This window comes from Siniperca chuatsi, linkage group LG10 (genome assembly GCF_020085105.1).
Source record: "Siniperca chuatsi isolate FFG_IHB_CAS linkage group LG10, ASM2008510v1, whole genome shotgun sequence".
NCBI classification, from domain to species: domain Eukaryota; kingdom Metazoa; phylum Chordata; class Actinopteri; order Centrarchiformes; family Sinipercidae; genus Siniperca; species Siniperca chuatsi.
This window is the reverse complement of record NC_058051.1, coordinates 20709304-20724383: the sequence shown is the minus strand read 5'-3', so window position 1 is coordinate 20724383 and position 15080 is coordinate 20709304. Positions and strand designations below refer to the sequence as shown.

Here is a 15080-nt window from a genome sequence, read left to right as displayed (position 1 = left end):
AAGTGCCTGATTAGCATGTGATAGGCGTGACCAAGGTGATAATACACTCTGATAGACTTTGGGCAGATAAAATCTCAGACCACCATTTCTGTTCAAAGAGGGGTTCTCTTTCTTCACAAAAATGGCTTCCTTGACGCCCCGTTCAAACCAACTCTTCTCTCTACTAAGAATCTTCAGGTGAAACTAGCTATTAACAGATACTCAGGCAGATTCCTTCCTGAGGGCAGGGCTTATGCAACTCAGATTATCTTAAATTTCCAGTTCCCGTCCAATTTTTTCACAATTGAGAATGACTTCCGGATGGGAGCCGAAACGTCTTGATTCTGAAAACAGTGTCCAGATGACTACGACTGAAACCTTTTCTACGATAGAACACTCCTGGACGAATGAGGGACTACACCGTCTTATTTTAAAGTGTAAAAACGACAATTTCTGTTTTACAGGGTGTATGTGACTATTTCGTGGCGCAGTAACTTCCTGGATTCTCCGCTTGTTGCCTAGCAAAAATATGCTAATTTGCTTTCAGAGTTAGATAAGAAGATCAATACTACTTTCATGTCTGTCCATTAATTTAAGCTTACACGCAGCAGGCGATTAGCTTTGTTTAGGATGAAGACTGGAAGCAGGGGGAAACAGCAGTCCAAAAACAAACAAGAAATGATGTGTTAATTAATGAGCTTTAGAGGTGCTGGTAGGCAGAATTTGTTACCTACAGACAGATCCAGGCTAGCGGTTACGCCCTGTTTTCAGTCTTTTTCTGCAAAAAATTATGCTATGCCTTCAGGCTGTAATTCCATATTTACAGTACAGACATGAAAGTGGTATTGATCTTCTCATCTAACTCTCAGCAAAAAAAAAAAAGCAAATAACCTCCAAAATTGCTATTGCTTTAATAGTTTGAATTCAGCCATGGATGTTGTTGCACGTCATCTCCCCTCATTTCCTATCAACTCTCTACTGGTTACTATCAAATAAAAAAGGCAAAATTCTTACAAAACTGTGAGGAAAATTACAAGAAGGTGTATATAATTATGTTTCCATATAACCATGTGTCCATAAAAATCCAAAGTTAGCTATGAATCAATCATCCTGTCTTCCTCTGGTTGTCTGTATGGCCACAGACCCCTGTGGACAGGTATTTGACATTGTCTGCGTGAAAGGGAGAAACGTGCCAATACACAGCAAAACCTGTGCCAAGCAGATTAATGTCCTAACATTCTCTCCCAGCCTCATGCACACACACACACACACACACACACACATTAGACTTAGCCCTGCATAACACACAAACACACAATGCACAAACACACATCCACCCACACACGTGTTTACACACACAGGTTTGTGTCAGGATGAGACTTAGCGCTGCACAACACTGTCCTAATCAGAGTGAGAGGGGCAGCTGTGGAGTGACCTGCTGTCTCCTGGATGCATCTCCTCCCATCATGTACAGTGTAATCGGAATCAACGGAGTGCACACTTTTATAGCCCGTCTGCATGTAGGAAAAAATAAATGTTGATCGCTGCTACGCGCATTGAATCTGTGGAGAATCAGGACACCTGCGCTATCATGAGCCACATGCATTGTCAGTTATGATGATGATAATGATCATCATCCTCACCTTCATATGTTCCTATTTCCAGTAGTGTGCCACTCTCCTCAAGTTCTAGGAAGTCCTCCACAGACAGGAAGTTGTAATCCACCCCTGGGACCTCTCCGGCTCGAGGGGGGCGGGTCGTACCTAAGGACAGGAAAAAAAAAAAAAAAGTTTAGGTGGCTGTCAATAACCTGTTTTTATATTCAGGCCATGTGATTACAGTTGACTGAAGGTGAAATCAGATTTTTCCTCCTGGCGCAACAACATCTTCAATATGCTTCTCTCACAACTACCACACTGAAAGCCTATCATTAGTGTTAAAATGCAGTCAACATCCTGACATTCAAACATCTTTTTGAGATGATGACCGGCCATGGGGAAGGGTTTCCAAAGCAGTAAATGAGAGAGTTCTGAAATCAAGAGGGCGTGATTGTAATTCAGCACCGTGATTGGAAGCAAAGTGACTGGTGAGTGGCTGCAAATATTATGTCAAGAAATTAAACTGAGGATTGCATCTCAAGCTATCTCTCTCTGCCTCATGGGAAAACTGCTGCCTGCTATAAGCCAGAAAATAAAATAAAGGTCACTTTAAGCAATAGTCCTGATACTCTTATCAATCCATCAATTTCTTCATGGTGAGTCTGGAATTGTAAAATGTACCAACATAATAATATTATAGTCGTTTGACTTAAGCTGTTATTGACTGTTAAAGCTGCATTGTCATTGTGACTACAATGCTGAACAGCTACGCTTACTGCATTCTTAGGTGTTGTTAGATTTAACTGTTCTACAATAAAAGCTTTTCAGTCTGAGACAATATAAAACAGGACTGATTCTGTGGTGTAAAAAGAAAAGAAAACATGAGACAGTAAAACTCAGGATATTTGACATAATTCTGAAATAATTGGATATTAGAAGGCTGATTAGACTCTCAATCAACCATTTGGTTTCAAATTCTGTTTAAAGGTCAACCAACATTACATTTTTCCTGGCTGGCCTTACTGCCCCGAGCCTGATCCCCTGTTGGAGTTAATGATTAGTGGTCTGCGGTGTTTTTACTTTGTAGTGGAGGAAGTTGACACCTGACAATGGAGATGGGCTATTGTGTTTCTGTCTTTACAAAAGGGAGATGAGATGATGGGCCAGATGGTTGACAGAAGTTGTAACCCATCTGTGATCAGGGCAGGAGTGTATACTTGCATATATATATATATATATATATATATATATATATATATATATATATATATATATATATATATATATATATATATATATATATATATATATATATATATAAACTGGTTAAAAAAATACCATATCACTTTTTGAATGTAGATAAGTGCAGAAATTACTGTTTATCACTCTTCAACCACTTTAACATCATCACTGTGTTCTGTTCTAGACAAGTGAGAAAGCTCATGTTTGACACAAGACTCTTGCTTGTTTTAGTGATTACCTGAGCCTCTCCAATATGCAAGCTCACACCCCATCCCTCAGGGTACATCCAGCCCACAAACACCCTGATAATAGGCAAGTCTTTACTGTGCACTGCTCAGTCCCACACCTGCCCTGCACTGCAAAGGCAACACTGATTCTTTTTATCGCATTTCTTCCTGCCACTTTGAAAATGATACTCAAGATAAATTGATAAGGAGGAGGCAGTTTAGTTATCAAGACGTAATGCTCAGAATGTGAGCAACAAAACAAATCCCTCACAAAAAACATGATATATCATCTAACTGACCACTTACAGCAGCAGCACACAAGCAAAGTGCTGCTTTGTATTCACCTCAGCAGATCAGGATGAGATGAAAGTGAAGTTGTCTGGGAGTTAGAGTCATAGGACTGGGTGGCCCCGTGGTGGGAGATGTTTCTGAGGTTCAGTGTGCTCTAATGACGCTATCTGCTAAGCAGGGAATGGAGCTGTTATTCCAGGCTATTCCCCACAGTGGAGGGCTCTGATAGGATGACTAATTCTGGTGTGCCTATAGTACAGAATATTGAAGGCTGAAAACTGCCTCACTGCAACAAGTCTTTCAACTTCTGTTGTGTGTTGCGTCATTATATGTTTGGCATAAAACAATGATTCTCTGAATGTTTTCTAATCTTTTAAGCCTCATGATTTGAGTGGTACTGCATTAGCTACGCAAACATTTGACAATTCAACTTCCTCATGAAACCTGACAATCTGAATTTCTGGGTTATGTTACTAAATGTAGTATTTTCAGTACAGTAGGACATCACCCTTGTCAATCTGTCACCACATTGTTTCGTATTTTATGATGTTACAGTCATGGTTGCCAATTCATTGTAATTCAATGCCAAGATGTTGAGTTACAGTATGTCCCGATGCTGTGGGAATCACTAAATTATTGATTGCAGCGAACTCAAACAAGAGAAAACAAAGTGATGATTCCAATTTTAGACAATTGTCACGTTTGTCATGTTACAGTAATATAACAATACTGTTTCTTAATCAAAAGTATAATACACTAGTGGTAAAAAAACATCTACTATTTAAGCAAACAACGTATAATTTCTGAGGATCTACACTAATCTTGTAAAACCATATGCTGTGGTAGGCAGAAACACAGAATTCTTCTGTCGAACCCTGAGTGTTTTAAACCTTATCCCAAACAAGAGCAGCATATCAAAAAACAGATATTCAACTCTTCAACTCTTGGTCAACATGCATCTATCTGCAATTTAAAGCTGGACCAGTTCAACAAAAGCTGGGCAGTAAAACCACGGAAAGCCAGTAGTGCATTACACATAAACAAGCACAATTAACAACAAGTAGAGTCTAATAACAAGTGGGCACAAATATTTTTTCTTTGTCTTAGATGATGGTAAATTTAATTATTTTGGGGTTTTAGACTTTTGGTCAAACAAAAGAAGACATTTGATGACGTGACCTTGTACTCTTGTATATTCTGGGGCATAGAACAAACGATTAATTGATTAATCAAGAAATAAATTACAAGATTAATCAATAATGAAGCCCTAAAATTGTTGAGTTAGATAGATAGATAGATAGATAGATAGATAGATAGATAGATAGATAGATAGATAGATAGATAGATAGATAGATAGAGTACTTCAATAATCCAAATGTAATGTATAGCAAAAACTATACATTACTTATCAGCAAAAACTTAAAACATAAAATAAGTGGGAGTCATTTTTACTGTACATATATACAAGTGTAACGCTGTGCAGTGGTAGCCAAGTAAAACCTAGTGAGGGGAACATAGTGCAGATAGTGAAAAACTGAATGCAAGTATTTACGTTCTTCATCACACTGATGGAAAATTAATTAGAGCTAAAAAATCGATTAATCGATTAGTCGATTGACAAATACAATTTTCATAATTGTTTACGTCACTTTTCAAGCAAAAATGCCAAACATTTGCAGGTACCAGTTCCTTAAATGCAAGTATTTACTCCTTTTTTCTTTCCTTTGGTGTATTTCGTAAACAAGGGATTTGATGATGTCACATTGGGCTTTGGAAAATTTGTGATGGGAAGTCTTCACAATTTAAAAAAATTAAACAACATTTTATAGATAAAACGATGGATCAGTTATATGAGAAAATAATCAGCATTAATCAGCATTAATCGATAATCAAAATAATTGTTGCAGCATCCAGTTTTGCTATGAAGCAGTCTTGCTCATTGATTGCAACAGTGTCCACAATGGCCTGATACACGCAGAGATATTAAAGGGATAACTACACATTTACATATAATGATATAGTATGATTTTCATCAGCACTTCACACAGCTCAAGCCCATTTGATGACGACAGTTGCAAGCTTTACTGTTGCTATAGAACCAGTAACGTTAGAAAAGGCTTTTTTTGCCAGAATCATTAACTAATATAAGGACATTTTATTAAATTTGGTAGATAACTCCTGTTGAATACTTGTTTTCAGTTGGACAGGAGAGAGAGTCTGAATGCTCTCAGTGTACGACAGAAACAGTGAGGTCAGGCCTTACTATCACTGTGGATAGTCTCTATTTTCTCTGGCCAGAGAAACAATGAATGGGCCATACTCAGCCCTGACCCCGGCTCTGATGAACTAACTTCCCACTAACAGTCATCAATGGGCTCCATTCTTTCACTGTGAGAAACCAGCCAGTGTATGCATGAATGGAAAAATGAAACACAAGTACATTTGGAAACGTCTTCAGTTTAGGAATACCACCAAACCCAGCAGAGAGAAATCTTTGTTCAGGGACAAGTATAAAAATGCATGAGTGTTCATTTTTGTTTTGAACTTTGTTGTATTGGTAGGAAAACCAGCATAGAGCTTTCATAAAGGCTAGGTATAGAGGGTGAGCAAAATAAAAGCAACACCTGGAAAATAAATGCAATTCACTGCTAAAAAAAACTAAACATTATAAGCTTCACAAACACAGTATTTATTGCAGGTATATTGCATTGGATTACATTACTGGTGTCCACTCCTTGTATTTCTTGTTCTTCCCAGTAGATACACATGCCAGGAAAAAACATTAAAAGCTTTATAAAGACAACATCATACATTTCTAAAAATGATTAGAATAATTAATCACAACTGACAGATCTTTTGACTGACTGAACATTGGTAGAAAAAGTTCTTTGAACTGTGGTGAAATGAAGATCTCTGTGTTCTGCTGTCTACTTTGTTTTGCTTTTAGAAAATCAAATATGACAGGCCCGGGCCTACTTCTGCAGGCATCAAATATGCTCTTGAAAAGCCACTTTCACACATTGCATTTCAAAATTTCAGTGGTGTCTTTCTGGGTATGATTATTCACTAAAGGAAATGAAACAAATCTCTCATTGGTTTTACTGATGACATTTTAATTCAGCACTAACATTGGCTTAAATGTACCTAACTGAAAAGAGGCTGCACACTTTTGAGTTGCTCAGGACTTTCATAAAAAATTGCACGCTCACCATAAGTGTTTAGCACCATGAGCAATTTTCAGTGACTGTAAGAAATGGTGCAAGCTTGCCCATGTGTCTATGTCTTTGCTCAGTATTTACAGTGGTGTTACAGGGTATTGATTCTATATGTTTTCTAACCATTTCAGTGTCTTTGTGCTGTAATTTCAATTTGTGGTAAGAGACAGAAAAGTGGTTCATGTAAATTACTCACATCTACCAATGTAGTGTGTATCATGCATAAATAACACAACACATAATACACAGAGAGTTATATTATATAACAGTTATAGGCACAGACTGTTTTTATGACATTTTGTTACAAATAGAGAGGGGTCATGCACATCTAACAGGGGAAGCTGAAGTCTGCACAGGAGCTTCTTTCTCAGTAACCCAAACATACTAATCTTGCCCAGGCTGAAGCTGCCACAGGGACTTGCAGCTGAGAGGGTGTTCACTGCTGGTTGAAGTATTTGTCTTAAATCCATCAAATGTTAACACCTGAACTGCATTTGGTAAAAGTTTTACAGTCTCAGAGAATATTTACTGTACTCAACTCCTCTGTTTAGCAGTCATGTCTTGACTACAATAATCACTGAAAAATCAATCATCAGTATTAAAAGAACATACTAATGTTCTTATTTATTACATAACAGCAATGAATACTGATTGATCACCTAACACACTTTGAGGGTCTGTTACACTTAAAAAGAATAGTTCAACATTTTGAGAAATATGCTTATTTGCTTTCTTGCCGAGCGCTAGATGAGACGATCAATACCGCTCTCATGTCTGTAAATATGAAGATAACGCCAGCAGCCTATTGGCTTAGCTTAGCATAGCATAAAGACTGGAAGCAAGGGGAAATATATATCTTGTTTGTTTAATCTGTACAAAAACCAAAGTGTAAAAGTTTTACGGGGGGTTACGTGCAGACTATTTCTTGGCCAGGCACACATACAGTAACTACATGTAAAACCACAACTTTTTACACGTGGTTTTTTGTACGGATTAAACATAAAAGATACAGTAACATGTTAATTAGTGAGCTTTAGAGGTGATTGCCTTTGGACTGAGCCAAGCTAGCTGTTTCCACATTTCTAGTCTTTATGCTAAACTAACCTAACTGTCTACTGTAGTGGCAAGAAAGCAAATAAGCACATTCCCAAAATGTTGAACTATTCTTTTAATTACATACTGTAAGTTTTGCATCTAATCGCATAACTCTGCAGTCAAGAAATCCTGTCACTTTAGTTTATTTCTAATCATCTAATTAGACAAAAAATGTAACAAAAATATTTCTAATCATCAAAAACACAAAATTCTTCTGAAGGGTATAAAAATAATCAGTGTTGACAATAGAGGCTACTCAAATTTGTTGGTCTTGCCCCAGCTACAGTAGCTACAGATATTACATCCTGCTGAACTATTTTTTAGAATGGAAGCTTAAGAATGTCTGTAACCTCTACTATCTCTACTACCTAACTACTAATTCATGTGAAATGGTAAATGTAAATGAAAGAGAACAGTAAGCTAATCAATTTACTGATCATTACAGTACCAGTTTAAACATCAATGAGGCAACTCCGGGACTTGAGTAGGGACAATATAAACAACAACACTGAAGGTTGATAAGCAGAACCAAACAAGAAATTCATCAGTTTCTAGTATTCTAACAGAATTGCAGAATGGAGTATTTTCACCTGTGAGTTTGATCAAGACTCTTCAAGTGTCACTGCCACTACCAAAGAACATGATCACAATAAATGACTTCAAGGATATTTTTGGTTTAAAACTAGTAGACAAGTTAAAATATGCACAGCAGTGGTTGACAAAAGACTAGACACTGTAAGAACAAAATAGTTCACACACTCTGTGCTGCTCCCAAAGTGTGGAGTTTCAAAATAATACACCTCAGGGGTAGCAGATGGATGTGTGTGAATTCTACTTGGATGCAACAGCTTCTAACATGTGTTCTAACAAAAACAAAATCTAAGAGTCTACAGCCACTCTAGCGGCTCTGTGAGGCTGTACTTCGGCACACTGGTGCTTTGTGCTAAATACTAACATGCCAATATTAACAGGTATTTTTACCCTGTTAACCGTCTTAGTTTAGCGTGGTAGCATGCTAACATTTGCTAATTAGCACTAAACACAAAATACAGCTGAGGCTGATGGGAATTTCATTAGTTTTGCAAGTATTTAGTCATAAACCAGTATTGGACACATGTCTGCACCAAATTTCACGGCAATCTATCCAATAGCTGTTGAGATATCTCACTCAAAACCACAAATATCAACCTCATTGTGGTGCTAGAGGTAAATTTGAGGGTTCACCAAAGTCACTGCGATTCCTTCTCTGGGGACCATGAATGTCTGTACCAAATTTCATGGCAATCCATCAAACAGTTGTTGAGATATTTCAGTCTGGACCAAAGTGGTGGACCAACATCCCAAGTGCCATGCTGCTAGCGTGGTTAAAAATAACAGCAGAGATAAAAAGCACTACTGCAATTTAACTAAGAAGATTTTGCACAAATAAATTGCAATTTAACCTACATGTAGATTAAGAGTCATGTGATGCAGTGTGTTTTTCAGTGAAATCTACAATCTGCATTAGTGTTTGATTTGCTTGAAGCTCACAAATACCAAAAACCTTTGTGTAACCAAATTACAGCCTGATTCCATCGTCCCTTTTCAAAAACAAAGTGGTAAAGTCATGCTGCATATATACTGATATACAGTATACTGTGAGAAGACAGAAATTTGTCTACCGTCAGATATTCTGCTATACTGTTTATACTGACGTTACAATCCTTTTAATCTCAATGGCTGTATTAGGCTGTTGCAGGCAGTGTTGCAAGTCAGTCAGCTGGACTGCATCCATAACATGGCTTTCAAAAGAAAAGAAAAAATCACCAGCATTATACCCACAGCTCCCCTTTGTTACCCTTTACTTTTTATTGTATAATGAATTAATATAATTCTCACTGTCTGCTCAGCACAGCTTATAAACATCTTGTGTCCCTCCCACCATCTCTTTTGATTCCTCCTTTGTACCTTACGGGAAGCACTGAGAGGCAAGTGAGAAGTTTTTTTTTTGGGCAAATTGTTTTCTCTCCTGTGTTTCTGACTTAATCATCTGTGAAACAGGTAGGGGGAAAAAGTTTTGCTAGGATAATTTTTCAAAGTTACTTTATTTTTCATCTATGAAAACAGGTGAGTTTTAATTTCTCCATGCACTCTAAACACAAGGTACATACATTCTATTGAGTGTTAGCTAGTTATCAGAATCAGAAATACTTTATTGATCCCCGAGGGGAAACTCTTTTGCTACAGCAGCTCACTATCACGTCAGTGCACACAGGAATAGAAGTACTAGGCAAAAAAATAAAAAATACACTATAATACTGTGGTGCTTTTTTGGGGGGATGAGTATTTCGCTGAAGGTGCTCCTTTGTTTGACCAGCACGTCATGGAGTGGGTGGGAGACACTGTCCAAGATGGCATGTAGTTTGGCCAGCATCCTCCTCTCTGACACCACCGCCAGAGAGTCTAGCTCCACCTCCACAATGTCACTGGCCTTACGGATCAGTTTGTTGAGTCTGTTAGTGTCTGCTACCCTCAACCTGCTGCCCCAGCATGCAAGAGCATACAGGATAGCCCTGGCCACCACAGACTCATAAAACATCTTCAGCATTGTCTGGCAGATGTTGAAGATGTTTTATGAGTCTGTGGTGGCCAGGGCTATCCTGTATGTTAGTTAAACTTTTTTTTTCACCTGTTTTCACCAAAGACTGTAGTCTCTGTGACCTCCCCCATACGTTTCTGAGGAGCCAGTGTGAAGCTCAGTGTGGTGGCTCCAGCCAATGGCATCTTGATAGTGCCTGACTCCTCCGGCTCCTGGCTAATCCAAAAATGGGTAAAGTAGTTTTCACAGATGAAAAAAAAAGTAACAGGCAAAACCTTTTTTTTCACCTGTTCTTAAGTCATAAACACAGGAGAGAAAACAATTTAGATCAGACTTAGATAATGGATCACCAGAATTCTTTTTTCTCACTTGCGTCTTAGGGCTTCCGTAGAATCTCCTTTTTTCTTCTGCTGTGCACGCTCTGTACATCACCACCTCTTCTTTCATTTTCATTTCTCACTACAAGGAAGTTTACTTTCTCTGTTTATGTCTTCCTGCTTTTAAAAATATTCATAGGTTTTAGTGGGCGGACACAGCAGTAGTTTCTAGGTGTGACGAGGTGTCCACCACAACACAGATGATTCCCTGCTAAACACACAACATCCAATCAGTACCAGCCTCTCACTTAACAACAACGTCAAGCAGCAGCTCCAGTCCATCCCCACAGGGAGAAGAAGGGAGGACGTACAGGGCTGTTGTGACAGGGGGCATCTGCCAAATGGTGGAATGGCAGGAAAGGGAGAAAGACGGGGAGAGTGGAACAGGACGAGGGTGGTACAGACACATGAACACAACAGGAAAAACAATCACCAAATGGGCACGTGAAATACTTCGCACAACAAACAGCTCGCGCTTCCTCCCTCATTCTCACCTCTCGCTGTCTGACTGAGAAGCCGAACACAAACACACACAGCACCTCTGGCTTGTTGTGCGGCACACACTCTGAGCCGCACATCTCCACTTTCATCTTGTCTGGGCATCGTGTTATTGAGTGAGTAGCATCTTGCTCTCTTTCTCACAAGGATGAAGCTGGGTGTGTGCATGCAGTGTGTGTGTGTGTGTGTGAAAGAGAGAGGTATTGATCTAAGCACTGCTAAAAGGATAAAAGAGTTCAGGCAAGCCTGTCCTTGCTTCTGTCACATCATTAACATTGCCTCTACAGTATGTCTCTGTCACTGGTATACCTAACGCTCTCTACATGCAAAACAGTGCTGTAACGAGTAGTTGATGGACACAAAATAAATCAACAACAACAACTGGTCACTAGTTCCTGCTTTTTAAATGTGAGGATATTTTCTGTTTTAGGGCTGCAGCTAAGGAATATTGTAATTGTCGATTAATCTCTTATAAATAATTTTTTTCCATTAATCAATTAATTGTTGTGTCTACAAAACATTAGAAAAATGCCACAGTCTCCCAAAGCCCAAGATGACATTTCAAATAGCTTTTTTTGTCTGACCAACAGTCTAAAACCCAAAGATACTTAATTTACAATTATATAAGCAACAAATCCTTGCATTTGATAAGCTCAAACCAGTGAATTTTGGGTATTCTTGCTGATAATTGACTTTAATTATTAATCAGTGATCAAAATTGCAGATTTATTTTCTATCGATTGACTAATCAATTAAAAGACCAATTGTTGCAGCTCAAATCTGTTTTATATCTTTGGGTTTTGGACTATTGGTGAAGCAAAACAAGCAATTTGAGGGCATTTACATTCAGTAAATTGTAATGAGCATTTTCCACTATTTCTGATACTTCATAGACTAAACAAAGAGTAGATTAATAAAAGAAATAATCCAGAGATTAATCAATAAAATAAAAAATAATAGTTAGTTGCAGCACTAGAACATTCAGGAAGCGGACACAATATATATACTACTTAAAGCAATCCAATCCAAGGTATAACATCCAAATATCAGAGTTCTTGACTAACACTGGAACTTTTTTAAGTCACATTTTATGGGGTTGTTGTATACAGTTGTATACAACAATGCCCCGTATTGGAAGTGTGTGTGTGTGGGGGGGCTATATCATGAAAAAGAGCTATATCATGAGCCAAATCTTAGAGTACAAACCAAAGAGTAGTGCTGCATATCTGCTTACTTCCCACCCCCCACTGTTCTCTGCTCTAGATTTAGCTGCAGTCTGTATATGGCATAAAATTTACAGTAAACACACACATGGGTGCAGGTATGAGCATCTACGCAGACAGAACCACACAGACACACAACCAGGAAGACAGATAAAGACACAGATAAAGGACAGAAGGAGTGTGTAAACACATACAGTATATAGTGTATTCAGAGTGTGGACTATAAATAGCAGGTTGTGGAAGCCAGTTTCTGTCCTCACTGGCAGTTCATAAAAAGCTCCGGAGCAGGAGACATGTGTCCCTGAAGTGGCCTGTTTGAGTGCCTGCTATGACCCACATGCATCTCTTAATACTGGGCCACTCACTCACTACTACTGAACACGCATCATAAACTGCAGGAGCATCCGAGCTGTCCTAAGTCATCAATGACAGACCTTGGAGAAAATGTTATCACCTTAAAGTAGGTGCTCTATGTATTTGAATCATGATGGAGACATGCATCATTTTCCACTCTGTCATGGCAAAAGATGACTATTCATCCACACATTAATGTCTTTGTCCTGGAGAATACCAAGGCTTTGTATGAGAAGAAGATTAACATCCCCCCCGATGAGAGCAACTTCAAGTGCAGTATAGCAGCAACATCTCTCAGTGAGATGCCACGGAAATCAGCAAAACATACTGAAAAGATTGAGATGGCCTTCTCTGAGCAACAATTACTGTAATGAAGGAGCTGGCCTTGCTACTTGTTGGTCATCTTCAACTACATGATGGTGACAATGTCCCGACACAAAGACGATGATGGTTGATTTGTCCATGTTCTCTCTTGATTACTTAAAAAACACAGTTGTTTTTCTATGGCAAAGATCATTGTATTTTAGTTTTGTCATGAAATGATATAGAAACTTGCTTTTAAGATGAGGCTATAGGGACAGAAGATGTTTTTGGTTATTTCACATTTAAGCAAAACCTCATTTCCACCTGCACCAAAACATGCAGACTAAATAGAAACCATCTTCAAGTTCCTTAATCTCAGTAAAATGGACTCTAGAGGTGTTTGCATTTTCCAAATGTTTGTGAATGCTTCTACTACTGTACACTGTAAATGAACAAGTACTAGTGGCAAAACATTTAGAGGCCATTTTATCTAGCTTGAAAGAAAAGCAGATTCTAAGGCCATCTGGCTACTGAATCTTTTACAATGCACATTGCTCAACTTTCACTGTTTTAGCAGCCAAGAAAAATATTCCTTCATATATTGCTCCACATCATTTGGCATTTTATCATCACAAATACTGAGCTAATATAGATCTACTGAAATGCTACTACACTAAGTATTCGCACCAAGGTCAAGGAAAAAAAAATCACAAATGGGGTTTTATTTAGTTGAAAATGCCAAACACTGTTTTGTACTCTTAACTGTAAATAAAACACAACAGCTGACGCAGGCTGTGGTGGTTTAAACTAAGAGGGAAGCTGTTATCTGTGGAGGCTGACTAAATATTTCATTCATGTAGCTGAGTGAATTTTTGTATCATCTAAAAGTGGCCTAGCCTGCCAGGGATATCCACATGTAACATAATGTACTGTATACAAGTAGAAGGCTAAAGGATTAAAAAAGTGTGATCTGGTACTAATCGTCAATTTTGAGCTTTCATAAGTCTTCAATTTAAATGATATTTATAGTGTTGTTTTAGCGCCGTGGCTGCCTGTAGGGATGGCAATGCCGGTCAGTCATTCTCCCACTTTGGTCCAGACAGAAATATCTCAACTACTGGATGGATTGACATGAAATTTTATACCGACATTTATGGTTCCCAGAAGATGTATCCTAATAACTTTGGTGATCGCCTGACTTTTCGTCTAGCGCTCTAGAGCCACAATGAGGTTGACATTTGTGGTTTTGAGTGAAATGTCTCAACAACTATTGGAAATTTGCTAATTAGCAAATGTTAGCGTGATAACACACTAAACTAAGATGATGAACATGGTAAACATTATACCTGCTATGTTTTTTTTTCACATTTGGTCCTTTTTTTAGTTGAGCACCTTGTTGGCTCGAGAAGTAGCAACAACACACTCCAATATTTACTTAATCTGCACAGAGTAAAAGTAACCTTAACCTGGACTTTTTTTGCATTATTAACCCCACCCTGAAAATGAACCCTAAATCAGACACTGGATGTCTGCAGACAGTTTCACACATAAAAATGTATTCATAGTGTTTCTAAATGTTTCTAAAAGCTTAGCTTGTGCAGAAGCTGGAAAGTGAAAATGAAGTGTTGTTTGAAGTGCACGTTTTCTCCTCAAGGGGAGCCATGCGATAAGCCTCTTGGTTTTTTGGCTTTACCTGCATATCTGTTGTTACTGTATGATTCTTTCCTTGTGTTTTTACCTGTTCGAATTTTGCTCAGACCTTTTACATTTTAAATATTTCCATTTTGTATTGTGCAAACAAGCAAACAAGTGAAGTGCAGTATGTCAGTCTAAGGGTGATATCTATCTCTACATCCTCTGCAGCCTCTCTCGATGTCCTGTTTTGACCCCTGGTTCAGTTTGGTTCACTGTTACCTGGGGCCAAGATAACCTGAATACCTCTCCATCCACACCCACATGAGCTCCTGTTTGACTGTTAGTCATCAGAGACTCCTACTGCTTATGATTATGTCCACAATAAAGACAGTGAAAGCAAAACAGAAAAATGACCACATATACGCACACACCACCACCACCACCACACACACACATAATAATCAC

General features: G+C 38.4%; 1 protein-coding gene across 18 annotated transcripts in view; it reads right to left on the bottom strand.

Annotated features, from left to right (window-relative positions):
* LOC122883351 (membrane-associated guanylate kinase, WW and PDZ domain-containing protein 1-like) overlaps positions 1-15080 on the bottom strand; it is a 99509-nt gene that overhangs the window by 37085 nt on the left and 47344 nt on the right. For all 18 annotated transcript variants that reach the window (XM_044211906.1, XM_044211913.1, XM_044211914.1 and 15 more), the window contains one exon: positions 1623-1742. In XM_044211906.1, coding sequence (XP_044067841.1) covers positions 1623-1742 — 120 coding nt within the window. The remainder of the gene's footprint in view (positions 1-1622; positions 1743-15080) is intronic.